Genomic DNA, 21,777 nt, shown 5'->3' with positions numbered 1-21,777 from the left:
ACCCATTCATTACCAAGCCTTATTCCGCAGCCAGGAATGAAAAAGGTTTAAAAAAAGGAACAGAGAGCAGATGCAGGTTCTTTGGATGTCAAATTGTAAGAAGGATCCAACTTTGCTCTTCTGTGGCAACCTCTGAAGTGAGAGATAAACATAGGCCTACTTATAGTTCTCTTAAGCAAATCCTTGGGAGGCTGCAGCATATACATTAACAGAGCTCATTATAAGACGCCTCTTACAGGATGCAAACAAGGTTTCCAACAGGTGCTAACCTCACACTGAGACGATGGATGAAAGCTATTTGCAGTCAGTTTCACATACTTGCTCCTGCTGGGGAAATTAGGAAGGAGTCTAACTTGAACAATGTGCTCATGGTTCTTTCAGCACATTGTTCCATCACTGCAATAAGCCTTCCCCAACACCTGTTGCCCTCACTTACACTCTGAAAGCTATCCTGACATTGGATTCAAATATAAATAAGATAGATTTGTGCTTTGTGCAGCTTGATCCTGCGCATGAGTACTCTGAAATCAACCCCAATGAGTTTAATGGGAGTTACTGCCACGTATGCATCGACAGCACCCCAGCCACAGGTTCTTTTATTTTATACAAAGGGAAACTGAAAGGCCCATTTAGACCTTTGCTGCTATATTTTCTGCTGTAAAAGACTTCTTTAAAGAAGGACCAGTAAAAACTCAGTTTCAGCATGAACTATACAACACAAGGAAGTCTGAAAACCTTTTGATATTGTAGAACTCATAACAGTCCACTGTTACAGTGCTTAGCGTACATTTACCAAAAGGACACCTAGTGATAGTAACACCCCTGAAAGGTAAGCAGTGAATAGCTTGAGATCGGGATAATACTCTCTAGCAAATTGGATGGAACTCACATGACAGCCTAGAAATGCCTAGGAGAGATATAGCCAAGCCCTCTCTTTCTTTTAACAGTATACAGCATGTCAGGTCTCCTTCCTATGTTAGGAAACAAAGCAACAGGGGAAAGGGCAGGTGCAAGCTTTTCATTGTAGGTTGTTTCTTAAAAAAAAAGAAAGAAAAAGAAAAAAGGACAGCATCTACAGATCACTTTTCAAAGTAGTGGACAGCTGTCTTAGTGTCCTCATGTGTGCTCTGTCTGTCAGCTATCCCAACACACCTCCCACAGAGTGGAAGTGGGTGCTCTCAACAGGCTTAGTTAAGATATCAAAAGAAGCTAGGAAATTGGTCACCTCCCCCTGAAGGGACAAATGAACTAGAACTCCAGAGACACAAGAGATATTTCACTCATTTAATTAGATTTCTTAGTCCTTTTATATGAGCTCATCTGTCTGCTATCCAAGTAAAAACTGCAGAACCCTACAGAAAATTCCAAAATTCTTAGCTCATTCTCTCTCCCCGCCCCCCGCTTGCCCACTTAACAGAAAGAACCAGGCGGTTGATGACGAGTTCAAGACGACTTTCAAGGTCTTTGGCCCATCTTTTTCAGAGTGCGATTCAGCTGAAAGAGACAGACATCTAATTACAAAGGAATTCTTGGGGGCAGGGTAGAAAAAAAACACACACACACACACACACACACACACACACACACACACACGGTACTGTCCAAATTATGCATTGTTCACTCAAGGATTTGGGCACCATGCAAGAATCCCAAGTGCAGACATGGGGAAAATTAAACCACTTAGACCCTACCAAGATGGAGAGATTTGAGGTCAGAACACAGAAGAGTTGAACATCAAATAGAAGTTTGCATAACTGCGTAAGTTGCAAAGGATTGCAAGGATATTGAGTAATTTAGTATTTAGTAACAGGCAGCAAAAGGCTCCCCTAAGCTAACTTGTGGCCCTCCAGTGCTGTTGGATTTTTAATTCCCATCAGCCCGAGCCGGCAGACAGGGATACTCAGTTATTATCCAAAAATTTGGAGGGCCATAGGCTCCCCACCCCTACCCTAGCGTTCATATGCCCAGTCTTAAACAAAATCATGCCCTGTCCATATTCTTGCAGTTGGGAAGCAGCCAGCCAGACTGAAGTAGGCTGCATAAAACCTGTACCCATGGCTCCAGAATCTTCCTTCAACGTATTTTTGCTTTGTTGGACTGCATTTTAGAATGCCAAATACCACTCTACTACTATCTCTGCCTCTCCGACATTCTGTGCTACATATTCCAGTTCTTTCCCTAATCCCTAACCTAGCAATCTTAAAAAACTCAACCCTTAACTTACTGCTCACCTGCAAATCTTGTATTTATCCTTATTCTTATATGTTTAAGTAATGCACAGTACAGCAGAGGATGCCCATCTGTTACCAAGAAGGGCACCCTTCCATCTGTGGTGCTGTGCTCAGTGCTTTCGGTTCAAAGTGGCATTCTCCATGTGAGTCAAAACAACACAATGGCTATTTCCCCTTCATAGAGCTTTCATTCCTTCAGGTGGGACTCCTGGTGATGCAGTGCCCTCTGTGGGAGAGCTGGAACAACTACACTGTGTTCCCCCTTGCAAGCAGCAGGAGACAGAAGAGGGTAGGTGACATTGGGAGAACTCCTTCCACTCACAGATAGATGGCACTGCTGCCACCTACGTTTTCATTTCTGGCATTCATGGCAATGCTGTTTAGATTTCACTCTCTCCTGTACAGATAGACACACAGACACAGCTCTTCCTCAAACCCTGGCTGAAAGCGTGCAGATAGGTCACCCCATCAAATTTTGCAAACGGTTTCGAAAGTATATTTCGCCTGCTCATTCAGCAAGTAGCTTACCTCTTCAAACTTATGGATCTGGCGAATGAAGAAATCCCCATAGCGACGAGCAACCTTTGTGTCTGCGATGTGGATCATGTCCTGCCAAGAGATAGGCAACAGTAAGGAACAGCCCAGGGGTGCTAACAGGCAACAGTTCCGTATGAAGTTCACTCTAGCCTGGAACTAGGGATATTTTTTCAGATAGGCTCCTTCATTCCTGAAGGAGTGAGGCCAACATTAACGTCTTCTTGGTGCCAGATAAGATCTACATCTTTTCCCAGGCATTTGAAATAATCTGATTACTTGGCTATCTTGGTCCATAAGCACTGTGATGTTTATTTTTTGTTGATGCATTATTGATGTGTTATTAATTCCAAGTGGCTATCAATGATTTGTTTCTATATCTATATCTATAACTATATTCCCCACTTTCTGCAAGTTGCCTACGGACTGTTTCATGATGCCACAAATAAACATAATACTACTCCATACTTATAAAGAAGAAAAGGATAAGCCTGTCAGGTATTAAGACAGGATGCTTCAACCAATACTCTCTCCATTGAAAACTGTCCTTGTATTCACCCCTCTCCCTAGGAAACTTTATCCAAGCATATGAGAATGGGAACTGATTTGGTGATAGTGTATCAGGATATAGCCCTCCAGATGTTCATGGGAGCTGAAAGTTGAACAACATCTGGAGAGCCACAGGGTTCCCAACCCTGGTGTATAATCACTAATGTATATACCTTTAATCTGATGCATTTGCAGAAGGTGAACTGATGGAGAAAACTGGGTGAGTAAGGGTAGTTGATTTCTAAAGGTGGGAGTGAATGGAACTCTTTGGGACAAGATTCATAGCTTTGTCCCTTTTAGAATGAAATGCGGGGGGGCTGATGGTACTGAAAAACAAAGTACCTCCTATAGTAGGTGGCACTATGAATTTTTAAAAAGCATGCATCTATTCTTGGGAGACCCTCTAACCTCTGCCTCTCCTGGCTTAAAGCTCATTTCCACTCCAGGAACTCTGCAGTGAAGAGCTCATTCCTAGCAGGTACCTCTGTCTGCCTGGAGATGGGCACTCTAGGAACTCTGCAGGAAGCTGCTTTCTACCAAGTTAGACGACTAGTTCATCTAGCTCTGTCTTGCCTACTCTTAGTGGCAGCGAACCCAGGCTTTCAGACAAGAGCTTTTCTCAGCCCTACCTGGAGACCCCAGAGATGGAACAAGAGCCCTTTCGCATGCAAGGTAGATGCTCTAGCACTGAGTTATGGTCCTTCCCCACGTCACCTATGCAATCTGACCAACCCGGAAAGCTTCTCGTAAGGGATGGGGAGACGTGAACAGACTGGCGGGAACGTACAGACCTTGTCAATGTAGAAGTCCACCTCAGAAGCAGACTGGAACTCGCCATCCAGGGCAGAGATGCCGCTTGTCCAGACCAGGTTCTTCATTTTGTGTTTGAAGACGAGCAACTGGATACGGAACTCCTGCTCTGTCAGGTCCAGGAAGCCGGCTAGCTTGGCAACCGGCATAGTGGTGTAGAGCTTCAGGAAGCTGCGGATGGTAGAAAGCTGGGCCTGCTGCTGGACCTCATCGGCAAAGACCTTCAGCTGCTGCAGGAAAGGCTCCTTGTGGTAGTTGGGGTGAACGTTGTCATAGTTGGGGACCACAGGGGAGAGGAACTTGGGGCAGGCATAGCTGAAGAGCTCTTCGTACACTTGAGGGTCGCCTTTCTGCATGCGCAGCATCTTGTCCCCGTATTTCTCTCGGAGCTGCAGGTGGATGCTTTCGTCAATGCGCATAGGGTACATGGTGAGCGCAATGGCCAGCAGGGCGTGCATCTGCTCGTTTTGTTTGTTGATCTGCGACACAAAGAAAGCTCGATAGAAACACTCCGCTCTGTATTTTCAAATTTCCACGTAAGGACTCGTGCAGCACAGTGGCCAAAAGTCTGAGTGACAGAAGCCTCCAGTCAAATCTCACCCCTGCTTTGAGTTGACAGGTAACTTTCATGGAGACCAAAACAGAATAGAAAGGCACACAGCCTGAACTGCCAGGATTAAACTGAAAGCTGCCATTGGCCATTTCGCTACATGGATTCAGGCAATGGAGTCACTCTTACCCTGCATTTCCATAGTAAGGCCTATGTGCCCTTGCACTGGTAACTGAAGAGTGCCAACTTCAGAAATGCCAATTAGGAGCGCCTTAGGATCATACCCTCTTGGTGGCCTTAGGTAAGCTACTATTTAGAGATTTCTAGGTGTTATTAATGTTTTTAAAATGTTTTCAATATGTCTTAGCTGCCATATATTTTAAGAAACTAAATTTTGCATGATTGTTCCCAAGATCCAAGTGCACATTTGCATTTATGTTTGGATACAATTGGATGCAGTTTTGAATCTATATGGCAGACCGAACCTTTCAAAACTGCACTTTTTTTTGGTTTCTTTGAATTTCTGGGCAATGCTGGATATGAGGCTGCTAGTATAAAATACACAGAATAAAGTGTATTATTTTGCAAATTTGTTATTCCTCTCTTCCCCAGAATAGAAATGTAATAAATCAATCTTTGAGTCTCTTCCTCCCAGCTGCAAAACAGGAATAATGATACTGATCTACAGGGCTGTTGTAAAAATTACTGAGATAATGTACATGAAACATTTTCTACAAGTATTACTATGTGAACCTAAGCAAATATAATGGTGCATTATTATAAAAGACAAGCATGTTACTAACCCACAGAAAGAAGCCTAGAAATAGGTTGTCCGAGGGGGGAGGATGTCAAGAAAGCTTCCTCTGGCTATTTCCCACCTATTCTTACTCTCTATTACTTCTCTCCTCACCCTTCAGTTCCCCACTCAAAACAAAAGTTACTGATACATGCAATTTTGGTAAACAAGTTTAATTTGTACAGTTTATTCTGGATAGAGAACCTGGAGTACCTACGGATATGATAATAGCATCCCAAACAGACTCTTCCCGCTACAATGAGACAGGTAATAACCAGAAGTGGAATGGCCTGTGTTGAGTTGCACCCTGACTCCTGAAAGATTTAATCAGCTGCATTCTGGAGGAGTTTGGCAGAAGATGTGAGTCCTGCAGGTACTATAAAATCTTCTAAAATACTATAGAGTGAAGCAGCAAGAGTGTGTGTAAAGCAGTGAGGTTTAAGGCCATTGTACTCACACATTGCTAGCTGACTGAAACACTGCAAATAAGCCCTAGTGGGACAATTACACCCAAAAATTCATCATGCGTGATACTCAATACTGACTTACTGGTTTTAGGGATCCAGAGAACAAACTCAACAATTAATAAAGAGAGCAACGGTTTTGGCAGATCAAAATGATGAAGCGGTTTCAAAGTTGGCTCCTACTATTGCAAGGAGGATTAATACAGTGAAGGGGTGGGGATGGGGGGCGCGCGCGAATACACAGAGAGAGAACATCACAGCTGGTATTAATGGCAGGGGAAAGTGTGTGAGCAATGTAACAAGAGACAAGGTCAGATTAGCAGAAGAAAGCCTTGAAGGTGAAGACTAATTTTGATGTATTTGGGGCAGACAGAAAGGAGCCAGGGAGAAACTGGCTCCTGAAAGATTTAATCAGTTGCCTTCTGGATGAAGATATAGGTCCCCAGGAAGGCCAGTAAGTCTGTGGCCAAATCAGGCTTAACTGCAGGTAATATAAAATGGTGTTTTTTTAAAAAAAAGGGGGGGGGGAGAAAACTTGATAATCTGGTTAGAAAGAACAATAAAGCAGTGATCTTGGTGTAGTCCAATTAAATACAATGGGAGTTACGTCTGGGTAGACAATGCATTAAATTACTCTCGACGTAGAGGAGCATAGTTTGTTTTACACGTAGCGCTAAGACATAGTTTATTTAGCCTAACTATGGTTGCCTGAATGTGCACACCCAGCCCAGCTAAATAAACTATGTCTTAGCGCTACGTGTAAACAAACCATCATGGTTTGTTGGCAAAAAATATGCCTTCCCCCACCCTGCTATGTTTGGCTACCTCAGCAGCTTAAAAAGGTAAAGGTAAAGGGACCCTTGACCGTTAAGTCCAGTTGCGGACGACTCTGGGGTTGCGGTGCTCATCTCGCTTTACTGGCCGAGGGAGCCAGCATTTGTCCGCAGACAGCTTCCGGGTCATGTGGCCAGCATGACTAAGTTGCTTCTGGTGAACCAGAGCAGCGCATGGAAACGCATTTACCTTCCCGCCGGGGCAGTATCTATTTATCTACTTGCACGTTGACATGCTTTCAAACTACTAGGTTGGCAGGAGCAGGGGCCGAGCAACAGGAGCTCACCCCGTCGCAGGGATTTGAACAGCTGACCTTCTGATCGGCAAGCCCTAGGCTCTGTGGTTTAGACCACAGTGCCATCCGGTGCCACCTCACCAGCTTACCATGCTACAAAAGGGCAGCTGGAAAACAAACCATACTTTAGAAAAACAAGTCATGACTTGTCTGCTTGTTTGTGAGACAACTTGCGGTTAATTGGACAAATGGAAGTTCAAACAAATAATAGTTTAGCATTGTGTACAAATCTGGTCTATGCCTGGGAGGAAATAATCAACAGCATCAAGAAAAAGGTCTATGCCTGGGAGGAAATAATCAACAGCATCAAGAAAAGGCGCTCGGAACAGAAGCAACAAGCAACTGTTTTCCACATGGCTTCAGGGTACCTTACCATCTCATACTTGTAGGTTGTCCTCTGGAACATGCTCTTGGTCCTCTGAATATACAGGAGGATATTTGCAAAGACACGGATGGCATCTTGGTAGCGTCGCATCATGAGGTATGCAAAGCCGACGTAATAATAGGTCGTGACCTGGCACTCTGGTACTCGTGAATACATACTCTGGGAAGGGAAAAGATTCAAGTGAGATGCCAGGAAAAAAATAATTTTCAAGCACTACTGAGGACAGCTTTCTTCCAAAGGATATGGTGGAGGGATTCTGCTCAAGTTCCTTATGTTAGATCCCATGTGCTAAGATCCCATGTTGTGTTCTCAATTCATTGTACTTGGTCACAACGGCTGACAATGCAATTAGCACTTTGATAGATTTATCTGCTTTTATTGAGACCAGCATGTTTGTGTGTACACAACATGCATGATATATATATATATATATATATATATATATATATATATATATATATATGAGAGAGTGCAGGTAATTCCTGAGGTGGAAAACAGGACTGGCAACATAGAGAAATGGGCAGGTCATATTTGTAGCTTGCCTTCTCTGAAACATGCTCTTGGTCCTCTGAATAATATTGGAGAAGTACAGAAATAGTATCATGGTGCAAAGGATACGACATCCAAGATAACAGGACACCTAGCACTCAGGTACTTCAGAATATTAACTCAGGGAATGAAAGAAAATGACAAAACAGATGCTTTGAAGGAGATTCCTTGCATATTTTCAAATATACACCTCTAATTTAGAGAGGGGAAAAGGGTTTTTTAAGAAGAGCTGGATTCTCAAAAACTCAAAATTTTGACTGTGCATGGAACTGAAAACGAAAGATTTTTCACAGTGCCCTCCATTTTACACAAAATGGCTCTACACACAGAACTTAAATGGGGCAATAGAGATTTATATTTGACACACATGACAGCATAGGAGAGAAGAGCATTCAAACCTAATGAAATCCAGAGGATTCCTCAACAACAAAAATGAATGTAACACCCAAGAGAAAAGGAATGTTCTATTTTAATGCTCTAGCATCTGGCAGGATTTGAGTCCTGTGCTCCGTTACCTTCTTGTTAAGTTCAATGTTCTCCAGAACCTTGATGGCTTGATAGTAATCTCCAAGGAGTGAATGGAGGCGCAGCAAGCCCACAAGACTGAAATAGCCCAACATCTTATAGAGAGAATGGCGGCCATACTCTCCAGCTACACTCTCAGGGTCACCTAGGGGAGGAAAATAGTATTTGCATATTTAATAGGAATTTGAAAGTACTACTGTGCGTTCTATAGCAGGACAGGGGAGAAGAGACCAAATGCAACCTTCAACATGTTGTTTTATAATCAGCTTGATCAGACTTTCCATACAGAAATAATTTGGATTCATCTATGGTAGTAGAGGCTAGATCAAGACCTGAAAGTGTTTTAAGAACTCTTACAGGAGTTTGAGAATTTACTAGTTCCACTGAGACGTTAGAAGAATCAGATCCACCCGTCTGAACAAACATCCCTATTGTGCACATTAATCTATCCGAAATAAGTACCATCCTCTGGTTTTGTACTTACAGTCACTACTGCATCAGTATACACAAATGGAGTAAAAAAAATTCAGTTTCAACATATATAAAAATGTAAGAGTAAGGAACAAAGAGCCTGATTTATTTTTATTCAGAAATAAAACCAATGGTTTCAGTTGGGATTACTTTCAAGTATAATGTCAGGAGTGGGAAACCGGTGGGCTTCCAGGTGTTGATGGACTAAAAATCCCATCATCCTTGATCACTGACCATGTAGACAAGGGTGGATGGACCAGAGTCCCACAGCATCTGGAAGGTCACAGCTTCCCCACCTTGAATTACAACCTAAGGCTGCAGCCCTAACCTCACTTACTTGGAAGTAAACCTCATTAAATTCAATCCAACTACTTCTGAGAAGACATGGTTAGGCATTCAGTAAGCTCACTGAACTCAGCAAGACTTACTTCTGAGTAAACCTGCTTAAAACTGCACTATAAATGCATTGGAATGAAAATAATCCATATTATGCAATCTCAAGCATGCAGTTCACCAATTCAACTGAAGTAATTTACCACTAGTAAATTGTTTTTATGAACTGTTGATTGTTTTATGTATATTTTTTTTCATCTTATCATTTATAGTCTGCTTTTTTGTTTTTTTAAAAAATGAGTATCTTATACAATTATGTAAACTGCTAAGACTCATGTTTGATTAAACGACCTACAAAACAAAACAAATACAGTGGTACCTCGGGTTAAGTACTTAATTCGTTCCGGAGGTCCGTTCTTAACGTGAAACTGTTATTAACCTGAAGCACCACTTTAGCTAATGGGGCCTCCTGCTGCCGGGGCACGATTTCTGTTCTCATCCTGAAGCAAAGTTCTTAACCCGAGATAATATTTCTGGGTTAGCGGAGTCTGTAACCTGAAGCGTATGCAACCTGAAGCGCATGTAACCCGAGGTACCACTGTATATTCAAACTGCAGTTTCCTTCCTGGCTAATCTACACACTGGCTAAACCCAAGCATTAGATTTAAGACTATTTAGCTTCATGTAAATAAAGTGAGCAGGATAGAATTAGCTTAACAGGCTTGCGGATTAAACTGCACCTATCACATAGATAAGGAGAGCTATAGCTCAAAGCCTCTCAGTGATAGGATTCTGCAGAAAGAATACTAATAAAGGTATTGGAGGTTAAAACCACAACAAATTATGTTACTTGTAGAGAACTACACACATGCAGAGCTGGTTTTATACAAGTGAGTTTATACAAGAGAACTTACAGCCTCTGCAGGTTTCCAGTCAGGCAGGGACTCAGGGAATAAGGCTTTGTTTTATTATTTAATCTATTTATATCTTGCCTTTCCTTGATCATGGAAACCAACACATTGTGGTGAATACATGGTTCTTCATGTGCCTTCACACCACAACGTGGAACCACTTCTATTCTCTCTAACATGCACCTTTGATTCCTTCTTACCTCCACTAGTGTAGACCTCTAGTTGCCGATTGATGTTGGATTTGTCCACCAGGGAATGCAGCACATTGAGAACGCTGTGGACATTCCAGATCTTGGGGTTTGAACGCAAGAAATCAATTTCTTCATCTGACTTCTTGGCTGTCTTGCAGCGGTACTGACTGAAGGACTGGAACTGTGAAGGAATACAGAGAACAATGTTGAAGAAAACTGGGTCATTATTTATGTTCACCTCCAATAGTTTGTGCATAGAGACAGAATACAAATCCCAAATAAATAAAGGAGTTTCCCAGAGCAAGGCTGGAGGTAAGGCAATTTATTAACATGCATGCCCAAATAGCAGAGGTCTCTAACTAAATGGTATTTTAAAGATGAGCAATTTGAGCAAGAAAAAAAACTCCCTGAGGTTTCTTTACCCAGAAATCAAATGGTGGCTACAATAATGGAGGATTGGGGAAAACAGCATGGAATCAAATTCCAGCTTTAAGTAAAAATCTCACCCAAAGCAGCTAGAAATTCACTTAAGTCATTTTCTGTTCAATATATTCACATTCTGTATCAAAGAAAATCAGATTCTAGATACAGAAAACATGTAAGCCATGCAAGAGTCTGTCCAAGCCTATGTCTGTTTAGAAGTAGGCTTCTTGAGTCCAGCAGAACTTACTCCCAGGGAAAGTGTATATAAGATTGCAGCTTCAATCAGATGTCTCGGAAGTATTAAGAGCCAAGCAAAGTAAGAAAGTACATAACCCTCATTGAGAAGTCCTGAGCCCATATTGCCTAGTGCACACACTTTCCAGTTGACTATAGCCAGGTTTCTATTTCTTGTGACTTTCAAACTTGAAGCTACTGCACCTGATAGATGAATTCATCTATGATATCCCAGAGCCACTGGTTGGGCAGTTCCAAGGGAGCTGGTCCATCTGCATCTAGAGTAGAACATTCACAAAGAATTTATAGCGCTTCAGAGACTGAAAGAGCAATCAAACCCCCTTGATGTTGTCTGCTGGAGGGAGCAACCTGCATGCACAGAGAGACTGGCAGATGAAAAGCTACCGTCGGTGGTATTCCCACAAGTGGTAGAAAGAATGGTGCTTCACAACAGGGCGTTCTGGGGCGCAGCAGAGCTGGCTATGGATCCACAGCTGCTCTGTTCCCCCAAGAGGGGCCCAATTTAGGTCCTTAGTTGTACCTGACTTGAGGTGACATAGCTAATTGCCCCCATTGCTTTCAGTATGTGTGAGTGGGTGAGGGGGATTAAACATAAAAGGATCTGCTGGACAGAAAAGTTCAGCTAAACAGCCACCAACATTATTTTGTGCGTGGGCAGAATAGCATTCTAGGTTGATTAAACACACCCTGGTATATAAATTATCCTTGTTTTCTCTTTTACAGTAGAAGAAAGAAGTTATATATACAGATTCTAGGAACTCACTGAGAATATAGTTGAATAGATTGCAGTAGTTGTAATATGACTCAAATCTCTGTTCCAAAGATGGACCACCCTGTAATTAAAAAAAGAATCAGAGTTGAGATGGTATATAGCTTAGAACTTTAATTTTCTGGGCTTCAAATACTAGCAGAGCATCTCACCTAATGATATGCCCAAATCAAGACAACCCAGGGATTCAAAGTGGATAAGCAACTGAATAAGTCAATTCACTTTTCATCACGGTACTTACACTGACTTTAGCATAGATGTGTCTATAATACAGCTCCTTGTACAAAATCAGGAAGACAGCATCTTCAAGAAAAAATAGATATATTATCTTATTTAAAATATTTGCATCCTATTTTTTTCACCCAAAGAATTGATTCAATTTCAGACAGCTTTTGCCAACCTGCTGCTCACCAACTTGGCTGGGGCTGATGGCAGACGGGTCCCATTGGGGGAAAAAGGTGATAATAATGATAACGATAGTAACAACAAAACAACAACAAAAAATCCAAAATATTTGGAGGACTCCAAGTTGGTGAAGGCTGATACAGAACAACCAAACAAGATCAAAACCACATCTAGATGCATAAACCTTTCCAATCAACAGCAGTAATACGACTGAAAAGGTGCAGTAGGAACGTAACAGAATAAAGCTTGGGGAAATAAAGTATCATGATGAAAATGAGAGGAAAGTGTTTCTCTCAAAATTACCATCTATTAAAAACTCTCTTCTCTGCGCTCATACATTTATGAAAGAAGTAGGAATCTGCAATACTAAAGGATCTAGACATAATCTAAAGGCTCCTTTGTAACCAAGCAGAAACAAGTTTCTTAGAACCCACACAATGGTGGTCTAAGTATCTAGATTACATAGTGCAGATGCCTTTGGTCTCTTTTCCTGCCACCTCCCCAATCTAACTTTTTGCAGTTAAATTGTCGGCCAATTGGCCATTACAATACAGAATAACAGTATCACAGATGTCAAACACAACTAAGCATTTCCAAGCATAAGTGGGGGGCCGAGGTGAAAATGCAGCACAGAGTAAGTAAAGCTTGCTTCAGCTCACTGCAAATGCCCAAACTGTCATGGTTCCATTTCTATTTATTTTTAATAATAGGTTAACTATTCCAATGTATGACAAAGGCCACAATGAGTCTTTACCTTAAAGAAGTGATAATAGAACCTGCAGCCCTCCAGAGCTCCATCAGTTCTGGAGGGCCACAAGCTCCCCATTACTTTTCCTTATTAAGCTGACCAAGGGAAATGAAAATACTTACCATTTCCAACCTGCGGCGCAATAGCCTCTGCCTCTGGCCATGGTGTGTTTTTAAAGAATCTTTCTGTCAGTTTGGTCCAACTGCAACACACAGAAATGTTTAGTAAATCAAGTGCCTCACTCATCAGTACTAAAGAAACCAAGACGTAACATGGTCAATAGTCATTAAGTCATTGCTGCTGCAACTCGCATTGCTTTTTCAAATTTTTAAAATCAAGCATATGTAAAAATGGATTACTGATTTGCTGTGAGAAAGAAATCTACCATCTATAGACAGCAATAGCAAGACTTTTCATTTACACATGTCTGCTGGTGAGACCTGAAGGACCCCCTTCAGAATGGAATGAAAAAAAGTCTTCTTCTGTAAGGACTATAGCTCTGCAGCACAGAAACCCCCAGGTTCAACCCCAAGCATCTCTGCTTAAAAAGATCCTCAGTATTATGGCTTAGAAAACAATCTGCCAGAGGTCTTGGACAGCCACTCCCTGAGATGTTTTGCCAAAATAAACAGAACTAGGCTAGTTGCATGATTGGACCAACAATATAAACCAACTTCCTACACAAACTTCCCAGAATTCATAACTTCCTCAGCTAACTTCCCAGAATTTATAAACAAGGCAACTGCTGTGCATTTTTGTCCCATGAATTATTCATTCTCTTACAGGTGTTGATGTGAGGGACTTGATGATACCACAAGACATATATATTTGCAAACTTCATACTTCCCTGAGAAAACTGAATCTTACCTGTTTTCATAGATGTCTTGGATCTCATAAACCTTCTGATCAATAACATCACTAGATACACGACTGGCCTGAAGCTCATACACTTTCTGGTCAATCAAGTCAGACACAGTCTTGTGAAAGTACTGAATAAAGTTTTTTATCACCTCAGGAATCACTTGATAGGTTTGCTGCTCATACTGTCTTTCATAGGCAAGATCCTGTTTTGGATCTCCTGTGAGACAGAAGAGATGAAAGAATATTAAAAGAGAACAGGAAAATGTAGAACAAGGTGGCATTCCAGATGTGAGTCCCATAATCTCTGCCAATCGTCATGCTAGCTGGGGCTGATGGAAATTGGAGTCCAACAACACATGGAGGGCTACAGTTTCCCCACTTTTGATGTAGATTAATAGGAAACAGTACTCCAACTTTCAAAAGCACTTGGCACTTAGAAACCCACTTCCCTTCATAATTACTTTACATGCTTAATTTCCAAACATCCATACACATTACATAAAAGAATACTGGAACCCAGGAACAGCAAGATCGTTTTTAACCCAAGAAATACAAGTAACAAACAAAAAAAAGTTTACTAAAAAGAAAAAAATTATGTCTCAATACATTAATTTGGTAAATAGATATAACTCAAGTTAATCCCTCTCATCCCAAATAAAATATGAGAATACAAATTCAGTAAAAGTTTAATAGTTACTTTGCTCTGTCAAGATTTTCCTATTAATTACTACTAATAGAGGAGGACAACATTGAGGGTAGCAAAGTAGGAAGAAGACCCTCCATCAATAACCTCAGGGATGAGGAATTAATGGTGCTCCAGATGTTGGGTTACAATTTCCATCAGGGAATTATCCCTGACAATAGTCAGGGATAATACAAATCTTAATCAGAAAAGTGCTTTATCTAATCTTCCCACGGGGTTGTCAAATTCAACCAAGGAAAAAGTTTGGTTCTTTTAATAGTGGCCCAAAACAGAAAATTCCAAACAATGTTGTAGAATTATGATGCAGCACTTGCTGCTGGTAAAATTCGCTTAGCAACTTTTGTACAGCACTCCCTTCTTTTATTAAAGTTCTGGCCTGTGCATATACCACAATGTCCCTAATGTATCATGGAAACATCTTGTGTAGTGCATCCATTTTGCATTGGGAGTGGGCAAGGTCCATGTGTCTTCTTGGTACTCCAGGCACTGGGGGGGGGGGGCAGGGCTCATTCCATATTGACACTTTTTCAAAAGCAGCACCCTGTTTGTGGACTACCCTCCTGTTACATTTCCATTTTGGCACCAAGTGAAGACATATATCTGTCTACTCAGGATTTTTAAGAAAGGATTGGGTGGTGGGTTAACCTTCTCCTCTGCTTATTTGTTTCTAGTCTAGTGTTTCCTGGTGTTTAAAAATCCCAGATTTTGGTGGTTGTCGTACTACAGTCTGAGATGAGAAAATAACAAAAACTTTCTTTAAAAGGGGGGGTTAACCCCAAAAGATCTTACAATTTAGCATCAGTACTGATGAAGAGCAGACCACCATATTTTAAACAAATAAAATAAGAACGAAAGGACTCACCTGTGTGCATATCATACTCCCCTGGATAAGTATAGGGATCATATGAGCCCTGAAAACAGAGAAAGACCAGAATATCAACACACCTGACCACTGTCGGATTTATGTATAAGCTAAACAAGCTATAGCTTGGGGCCTCACTCTCGGGGGGGGGGTGGTCTTAAAAGTGAAAAAAACCTGGATGTACATTTCCAAAATATAAGATAAAATCAAATCAAACCTACATACAACAACAGTGTTTTGTTTTGTGTGTGGACCTATTAGGTCCATAAATTACCATATAGCATACATTCAACACAAAAAAACAGCGACAATTTGTTGTTAACAAAGGACAGCCGGACATATAAGGGGCCCCCATTACCTTCAGTAGCTCAGGGCCTCATCAAACCTAAATCCAGCCCTGCACCCGACACACCCATAAGATGCTTTGCCCTTTCCCTACTCAGATGCGGACGGCCAGCTAACCAGAAGGCGACACACCACGGCCTCGCCTTCCTGGGGCTGCTCGGCCGCCCGTCAAAAACCACCCTCGCCGCCTCCCAAGGCCAGCTAGGCTGCCCTCGCACCCCCAAGGCCGGCCAGGCGAGTTATTTCCACCCGCCGACCAAGACCCCGGGTGGGGAGTGAGCAGGCGAGGCCGGTACCTCTTCGTAATCCTCCGCCGGGTAGGACATGGCGAGGCTTTCGGAGCGAAGGCGAGAGGAACGCACACCGTCAGGTAGGCAGCGTTGCGGCAGAGAAAGAGCTCCGGTCAGCAACCCGCGCTACTTCCGGTGCCGACCGGAAACCGTCGACGGAAGTACTCCGGGTGTTCGCTGAATATTGGCTGGGGGGGGGACGGAAACGCAAGAAGCGGTTCGGTTTAAGCGCGGTTTGTTGACGCAGATTGTTGTGGCGCAGCACGACTGAGGATGAGCCCCGCTGGCGCATATTTGGCACGAGAGGGGTTAAAAGAATGAGGAGAGTGCTATTGGAAAAGACCGAAAGGCGCATTTAGCGCGGTATCCTATTCCCAGTGGCCACCAACCAGATCCAGGAATACTGGTGAGAAACATCTTGTCTCTCACAAGGTATCAGATGTAATAAACGAAAAATCTGCTCTTATAGAGTCCTTTGTAGGTTCTCCATCGGTCGGAGGAAAAAACAGGCCAACCAGAGAATATTGAAAAGCAAAGCAGCTTCTAAGCCTGATCTCTTTTGAACTGTTACAACAGGGTGCCCCCTTCACACACAGGAGAAGGAGGAGGACCCAGAACCAAGGTAAATTGCCCACCTTGGAGTCAAAGACCACCTCCAGAAACATCATACCTACATCACAGAAAGGGTGGTCTAAAGCAGAAATATGAGTGGGTTGTTTATCTCATAATCTGAGTGGGTTGTTTACCTCCTGTCTGGCAATTTACCTGTTAAATGTTTACTGGATTGATACCCTGGGGAACCTGGCCAGTCTTTTGTAATGATAAGTACTTAGTTCCTGAGCCAAGTCACAGGGTCACCCTATTCATACAGAGACATACCCTTAAGACAGGATTTGTGAAGGAAAAGACAATGGGGAGGCTCCTCCATTTGACCTTGCAGAGAAAACACCTGGTCAGCCTGGGAGTCAAAATGGCTCCATGGCTGCTCTCCTGTGCAGCTTCAGACATTTGGCCCATATATCTATGTATGTGTTTGCTTGGTACATTTATGAACCTTTATTATATACATAGGACCTTAATTTATTTATTTCACAGACATTTAGAGGTACACTGTCTCTGAAGCTGGAGGCTCCATTGCCTTGTTGTAAAGATGGCCATAAATTTACTCATCCAGCATAGATTTGGCCCATCCCCATTTAAAGCCATCTAATTGAGTGGTTATAAAACAGGCAAACGATGCTGTCTGATTATGTCGTGGGATCCTAGTTGTCACCCCGACTTTTCAGTAGCGCCATTCTTGCAGGGCAATTATAAAAGAATGGACTAAAATTTATTTGGATCACCATTGGCTGTTGCAGGTGTCAATCCTCTCCTTGTTTTCTCGTCATTTTGGGAGTGGTCAAGCGAAGGCCTCACGCGTAAAGGAAATCTACTTTGGTTGAGCACCGTCCGACTCCCGGCCTAGTCAAAATAGTTCTCTGATCAAACTTCTAGTTTCCAATGGCAGCTGGCAAGACCCGCCATGTGCAGGACAAGAGCAGTATAAATATTGATACGGAAGGGGGGGCATGTCTTCTTCACCTTCTTCGCTACAATATATCCATTTATTTCCAACTGTCAATGTCAAAAGGGACTAAAATCTATAAAATTCATAGGAAATCAACGTGCCAGTTTGCTCAATTTCTCTAGGACTCCATGACACCGCCCCTGTCCTCCATAATCCCTCAAGCAAGGTGTCAAGACCCTAATCCTGTCAAATCACTCTGGCAAGCCTTTCCTCCGGGCAATGCCAGTACATGGACCATTGTCTTCTCATCACCAGTACTCAGGATGTGCTTATCTGCGCATATCTCCAGCTCTGCATATTCCCCCCTCCCTCCTCCATATGTTAATCCTGTGTAGGAGGGAGGGGGGAATATGCAGAGCTGGAGATATGGGCAGATAAGCACATCCTGTGTAACCCAACCTCTTCTTAATGTATTCATGATGTAACTGGGATGTATTTTGCACTGTATTCTGGGACATGGAGGGAAGTTTCAAAAGTTCATGTCACCCCTTTCTCACTGTTCAATCTCGCCTTGAACCTGTTGCGCAATAAACTTGGATCTTCTGCAGCTTGCTCCTGTCTCCGGCTGAGCTCATTTTCCTCCGCAGGGATCTGCGGACTTAGTCCGACGAGCTGGGTGGCAGAGCAGCCTCGCACCCAGATTTTACCGTAACAATATGAAAGAAGAGAGTCCCGTGACATCTTAAAAGAATAATGCATTTATTAATGACAACATGACAATTAAATTTAGTATCAAGGTGCCGAGTTAACATAGTTACTCTAGAAAGAAAAATTAATGTAAAGAAAGAAAGCAAATCAGGTTAAACGTTATTACAGCAGGGAATCTATTGGGGTCACTGGAATGGCCACAAAAATCCTTTTTGCAACATGGTGATCATAGTGCTGGGACCCACAAGATACTTTAAAAAAACACACCAAAAAACAAATTTTGGAAGGTATTGGAGACCACAAAAACCTCTTGGAGGTTCCGGTGTTAGCCACCCCTTGGTTTACGGTTCATTTTCGTTCTAGTATTTTCAAATAGCCATGTTCTTTATCACTAAAAAGTATTGCTGTAAAACAAAAATCTGCCCTTTTCCCCATATGGGGTATCCAAGAGTCCATATAGAGTCCTTACGTAGGTTCCCCATTTGGAGGAGAAAATAAGAGAGGCCAGCCAGAGAATATTGAGAAGCAAAGCAGCCAGTAAGCCTGATCTTTATTGATCTGTTGCAACAGGGTCCTCACTCACCACACGCAGGAGGGAGGAGGAACCCAGAACAATGGCGCACAAGGCATTTAAAATTCCCTGCCCTGGAGCTCAAGAGCACCGCTCCATACATCATACATACAGCACAGAAGGGGTGTAACCCAGGGCCACCCCCCACATGCCTACATCACAGAAAAGGTGGTCTAAAACAGAAATTTGAATGTTGTTTTTCCTGTTTGCCAGGTTATCTGATTGCATTTCCTGATAGTCTGTCTCCCATTAAAATGCTGATTACTCAATTCCTGAGACAATGGAAAGGCTCCCTGCCCCCCCCCCCTTCCCTGCTTGCAGGGAAAACATTTGGTCATTTTGGTAATCAAAATGGTTTCAGGTCAGTCTTCCTGTGCTGATCTATGTACGTGCTTGGTTGGTACACTTATGAACATTTAACATATATCGAAGACCTCAAAATTCCTGTCACAGTATGAAAGAAACTTGACAAGAATATCACTTCCCCCACCCCCTGATGGCGTTTTTAAATACATCATGGCAGGCAGCAATTCTGCAGATAGAAATGCCGCAATGTTAAAAACTTTACCGGTTGAATTTGCACAAGCAAAGGCCCAGGAATGTACCTTACGGCTTCTTTCTGCTGCAATTGCTTTGAAAGCATTTCTGAAATGGGGCAAAAATAGGTTTTTTTAAGGGAGAAAGCGAAAGGGTATTTTAACCTTGCTGTATAATGCAAATCATTGTGGATTCCTACATGTGAAAAGTGCAACAAAAGGAGCACTTTGCACATGTCTGGAGCTCCAGCCGGCTATCCCATCCTCCCAAGATACTCCATTTTACTTCCCTTCCACAGTTAGCATTCCCACCCAGCCACATCAAGCTTTTTTATTAAAAGAAAAGAAAACTATTATTAACGTTAACAGCTTGGCCCGTCGATGTAGCCCCGCATATGGCAGATTCCTGCGTGGTGGCTCCTTTCTCAAATAAAACATGAGTTAGTTTTAGGTATGAGCTTTCGTGTGCATGCACACTTCTTCAGATACACTGAAACAGAAGTCACCGGACCTTTCTATATAGTGAGAAGGTGGGGAGGGGTATTACTCAGAAGGGTGGTGGGAATGGGTGATTGGCAGATAGCTGTGATGAGCCTGTTGACGACTCTTAACGACTGCAATAGGTCTAACAGGAAAAAGCAAGGGGTGAGAAGGTGAAAAATGGCTTTGTCATGTATAATGAGATAAGAATCCAATGTCTTTATTCAAACCAGGTCTCTCCATAGTTTTAAGTTTGGTGATAAGTTGCAATTCAGCAGCTTCTCTTTCCAGTCTATTTCTGAAATTCCTTTGTAATAGAACAGCTACTTTGAGATCTTGTATAGAATGTCCTGGGAGATTGAAGTGTTCTCCTACTGGTTTTTCTGTCTTGTGGTTCCTGATGTCGGATTTATGTCCATTTATTCTTTGGCGTAAGGTCTGGCCTGTTTGTCCAATATAGAGAGCTGAAGGACACTGTTGGCATTTTATGGCATACACAATGTTAGACGATGAGCAATTAAATAGTCCCGAGATGGTATGTGTGATGTTGTTGGGGCCAGTAATGGTGTTGTCCGGGTGTATGTGGCAGCAAAGTTGGCATCTGGGTTTATTGCAGGCTCTGGTGCCAGTGTCCGTGTTAAGTCTGGTTATAGTATTATTGTGGGTTAGGAGTTGTTTAAGATTGGGGGGCTGTCTGGAGGCAATGAAAGGTCTTCCTCCCAGAGCTTGAGAAAGAGAACTGTCATTGTCCAGGAGAGGTTGTAGATCTCTGATGATGCGTTGTACTGTTTTAACTTGGGAGCTGTATGTGATGACTAGAGGTGTTCTGTTATTTTCTTTTTTGGGTCTGTCTTGCAGCAAGTTCTCTCTGGGTATCAGTCTGGCTCTGTTGATCTGTTGTCTAACTTCATCTGCTGGGTATTTTAGTTCTAAAAAGGTTTGCTGTAGATCTCTTAGGTGAGAGTCTCTGTCTGTAGAATTGGAGCAGATGCGGCTGTAACGTAGTGCCTGGCTATATACAATGGACTGTTTGGTATGTTTGGGATGGTAGCTAGAGGCATGTAGATATGTTTGTCGGTCAGTTGGTTTACGGTATAAGGTGGTGTCTATGCGCCCATCCTGTATTTTTATAGTAGTGTCCAAAAAATGTATTTCTTGCATAGATTGATTCATTGTTAGGTTGATGGTGGGGTGAAAATCATTGAATTTCTGGTGGAAGGTGTCCAGGGTCTGTTGACCATGTGTCCAGATGATAAAAATATCATCAATGTATCGCAGGTACAAGAGAGGTTTGAGTGGGTAGGAGTTTAGGAAACGTTGTTCTAAATCCGCCATGAAGATGTTGGCATACTGTGGGGCCATGCGGGTGCCCATTGCTGTGCCGCTGATCTGAAGGAACAGGTCATCACCGAATTTGAAGTTGTTGTGGGTAAGGACAAATTGGCAGAGTTTGGTAGCAAAGTCCGCTGTGGTTTTATCTGAAATGGTATTCCTTATAGCTTGTAAACCATCGTTGTGTGGGATATTGGTATACAGAGATTCCACATCCATAGTAGCTAGTATAGTATTGTTGGGAAGATTATTTAAAGATTGTATTTTCCTCAGAAAATCTGTGGTGTCACGTACATAGCTGGGAGCACTGATGGCATATGGTTTCAGAACAGAGTCCATATAACCGGAGACACCCACTGTAATAGTGCCAATACCTGAAATGATGGGGCGTCCTGGATTTCCTGGTTTGTGTATTTTAGGTAGAAGATAGAAAGTTCCTGGTCGAGGTTCTGTTGGTGTGTTTGTGAGGATCTGTTCTTGGATGTGTGGGGGTAGCTCCTTAACAATCTTGTTCAGTTCTTTTTTGTATTCTTGTGTGGGGTCTGAGTCAGTGT

The 21,777-nt window shown here is 42.5% G+C and overlaps 1 protein-coding gene across 3 annotated transcripts; it reads right to left on the bottom strand.

Moving 5' to 3' along the window:
• Nucleotides 1-1,270: 1,270 nt before the first annotated feature.
• On the bottom strand, nucleotides 1,271-16,249 carry EIF3L (eukaryotic translation initiation factor 3 subunit L). Of its 3 annotated transcripts, XM_081879359.1 has the most exons (13): nucleotides 16,096-16,248; nucleotides 15,455-15,503; nucleotides 13,896-14,106; nucleotides 13,151-13,230; nucleotides 12,117-12,178; nucleotides 11,870-11,939; nucleotides 11,290-11,363; nucleotides 10,438-10,609; nucleotides 8,513-8,667; nucleotides 7,437-7,607; nucleotides 4,106-4,603; nucleotides 2,760-2,840; nucleotides 1,271-1,494 (listed from the first exon to the last, which is right to left on the bottom strand). In XM_081879359.1, the coding sequence occupies exons 1-13, from the start codon at nucleotides 16,123-16,125 to the stop codon at nucleotides 1,456-1,458; spliced, it is 1,692 nt and encodes a 563-aa protein (XP_081735485.1). In that variant the 5' UTR covers nucleotides 16,126-16,248; the 3' UTR covers nucleotides 1,271-1,455. The 3 variants fall into 3 exon arrangements, with proteins under 3 accessions (XP_081735485.1, XP_081735487.1, XP_081735486.1); XM_081879360.1 differs by lacking the exons at nucleotides 1,271-1,494; nucleotides 2,760-2,840 and adding an exon at nucleotides 3,703-3,722 and having other exon boundaries at nucleotides 4,078-4,603; nucleotides 16,096-16,249; XM_081879361.1 differs by lacking the exons at nucleotides 13,151-13,230; nucleotides 15,455-15,503; nucleotides 16,096-16,248 and having other exon boundaries at nucleotides 13,896-14,105.
• Between the last annotated feature and the right edge of the window lie 5,528 nt (nucleotides 16,250-21,777).

The sequence above is a fragment of the Podarcis erhardii genome, assembly GCF_964252035.2.
Source record: "Podarcis erhardii genome assembly, chromosome: 10".
Lineage (NCBI taxonomy): Eukaryota > Metazoa > Chordata > Lepidosauria > Squamata > Lacertidae > Podarcis > Podarcis erhardii.
The sequence above is the reverse complement of the archived record's forward strand: the minus strand, read 5'-3'. Positions and strand labels throughout refer to the sequence as shown.

Excerpts from the sequence above, each read along its gene's own strand:
- EIF3L (XM_081879359.1), bottom strand. The coding sequence starts at position 16,125 with ATGTCCTACCCGGCGGAGGATTACGAAGAG. Across the intron at positions 14,107-15,454 it reads GGAGTATGATATGCACACAG|GAGATCCAAAACAGGATCTT; the intron begins GTGAGTCCTTTC and ends TCTGTCTCACAG. Across the intron at positions 1,495-2,759 it reads AGATCCATAAGTTTGAAGAG|CTGAATCGCACTCTGAAAAA; the intron begins GTAAGCTACTTG and ends TGTCTCTTTCAG.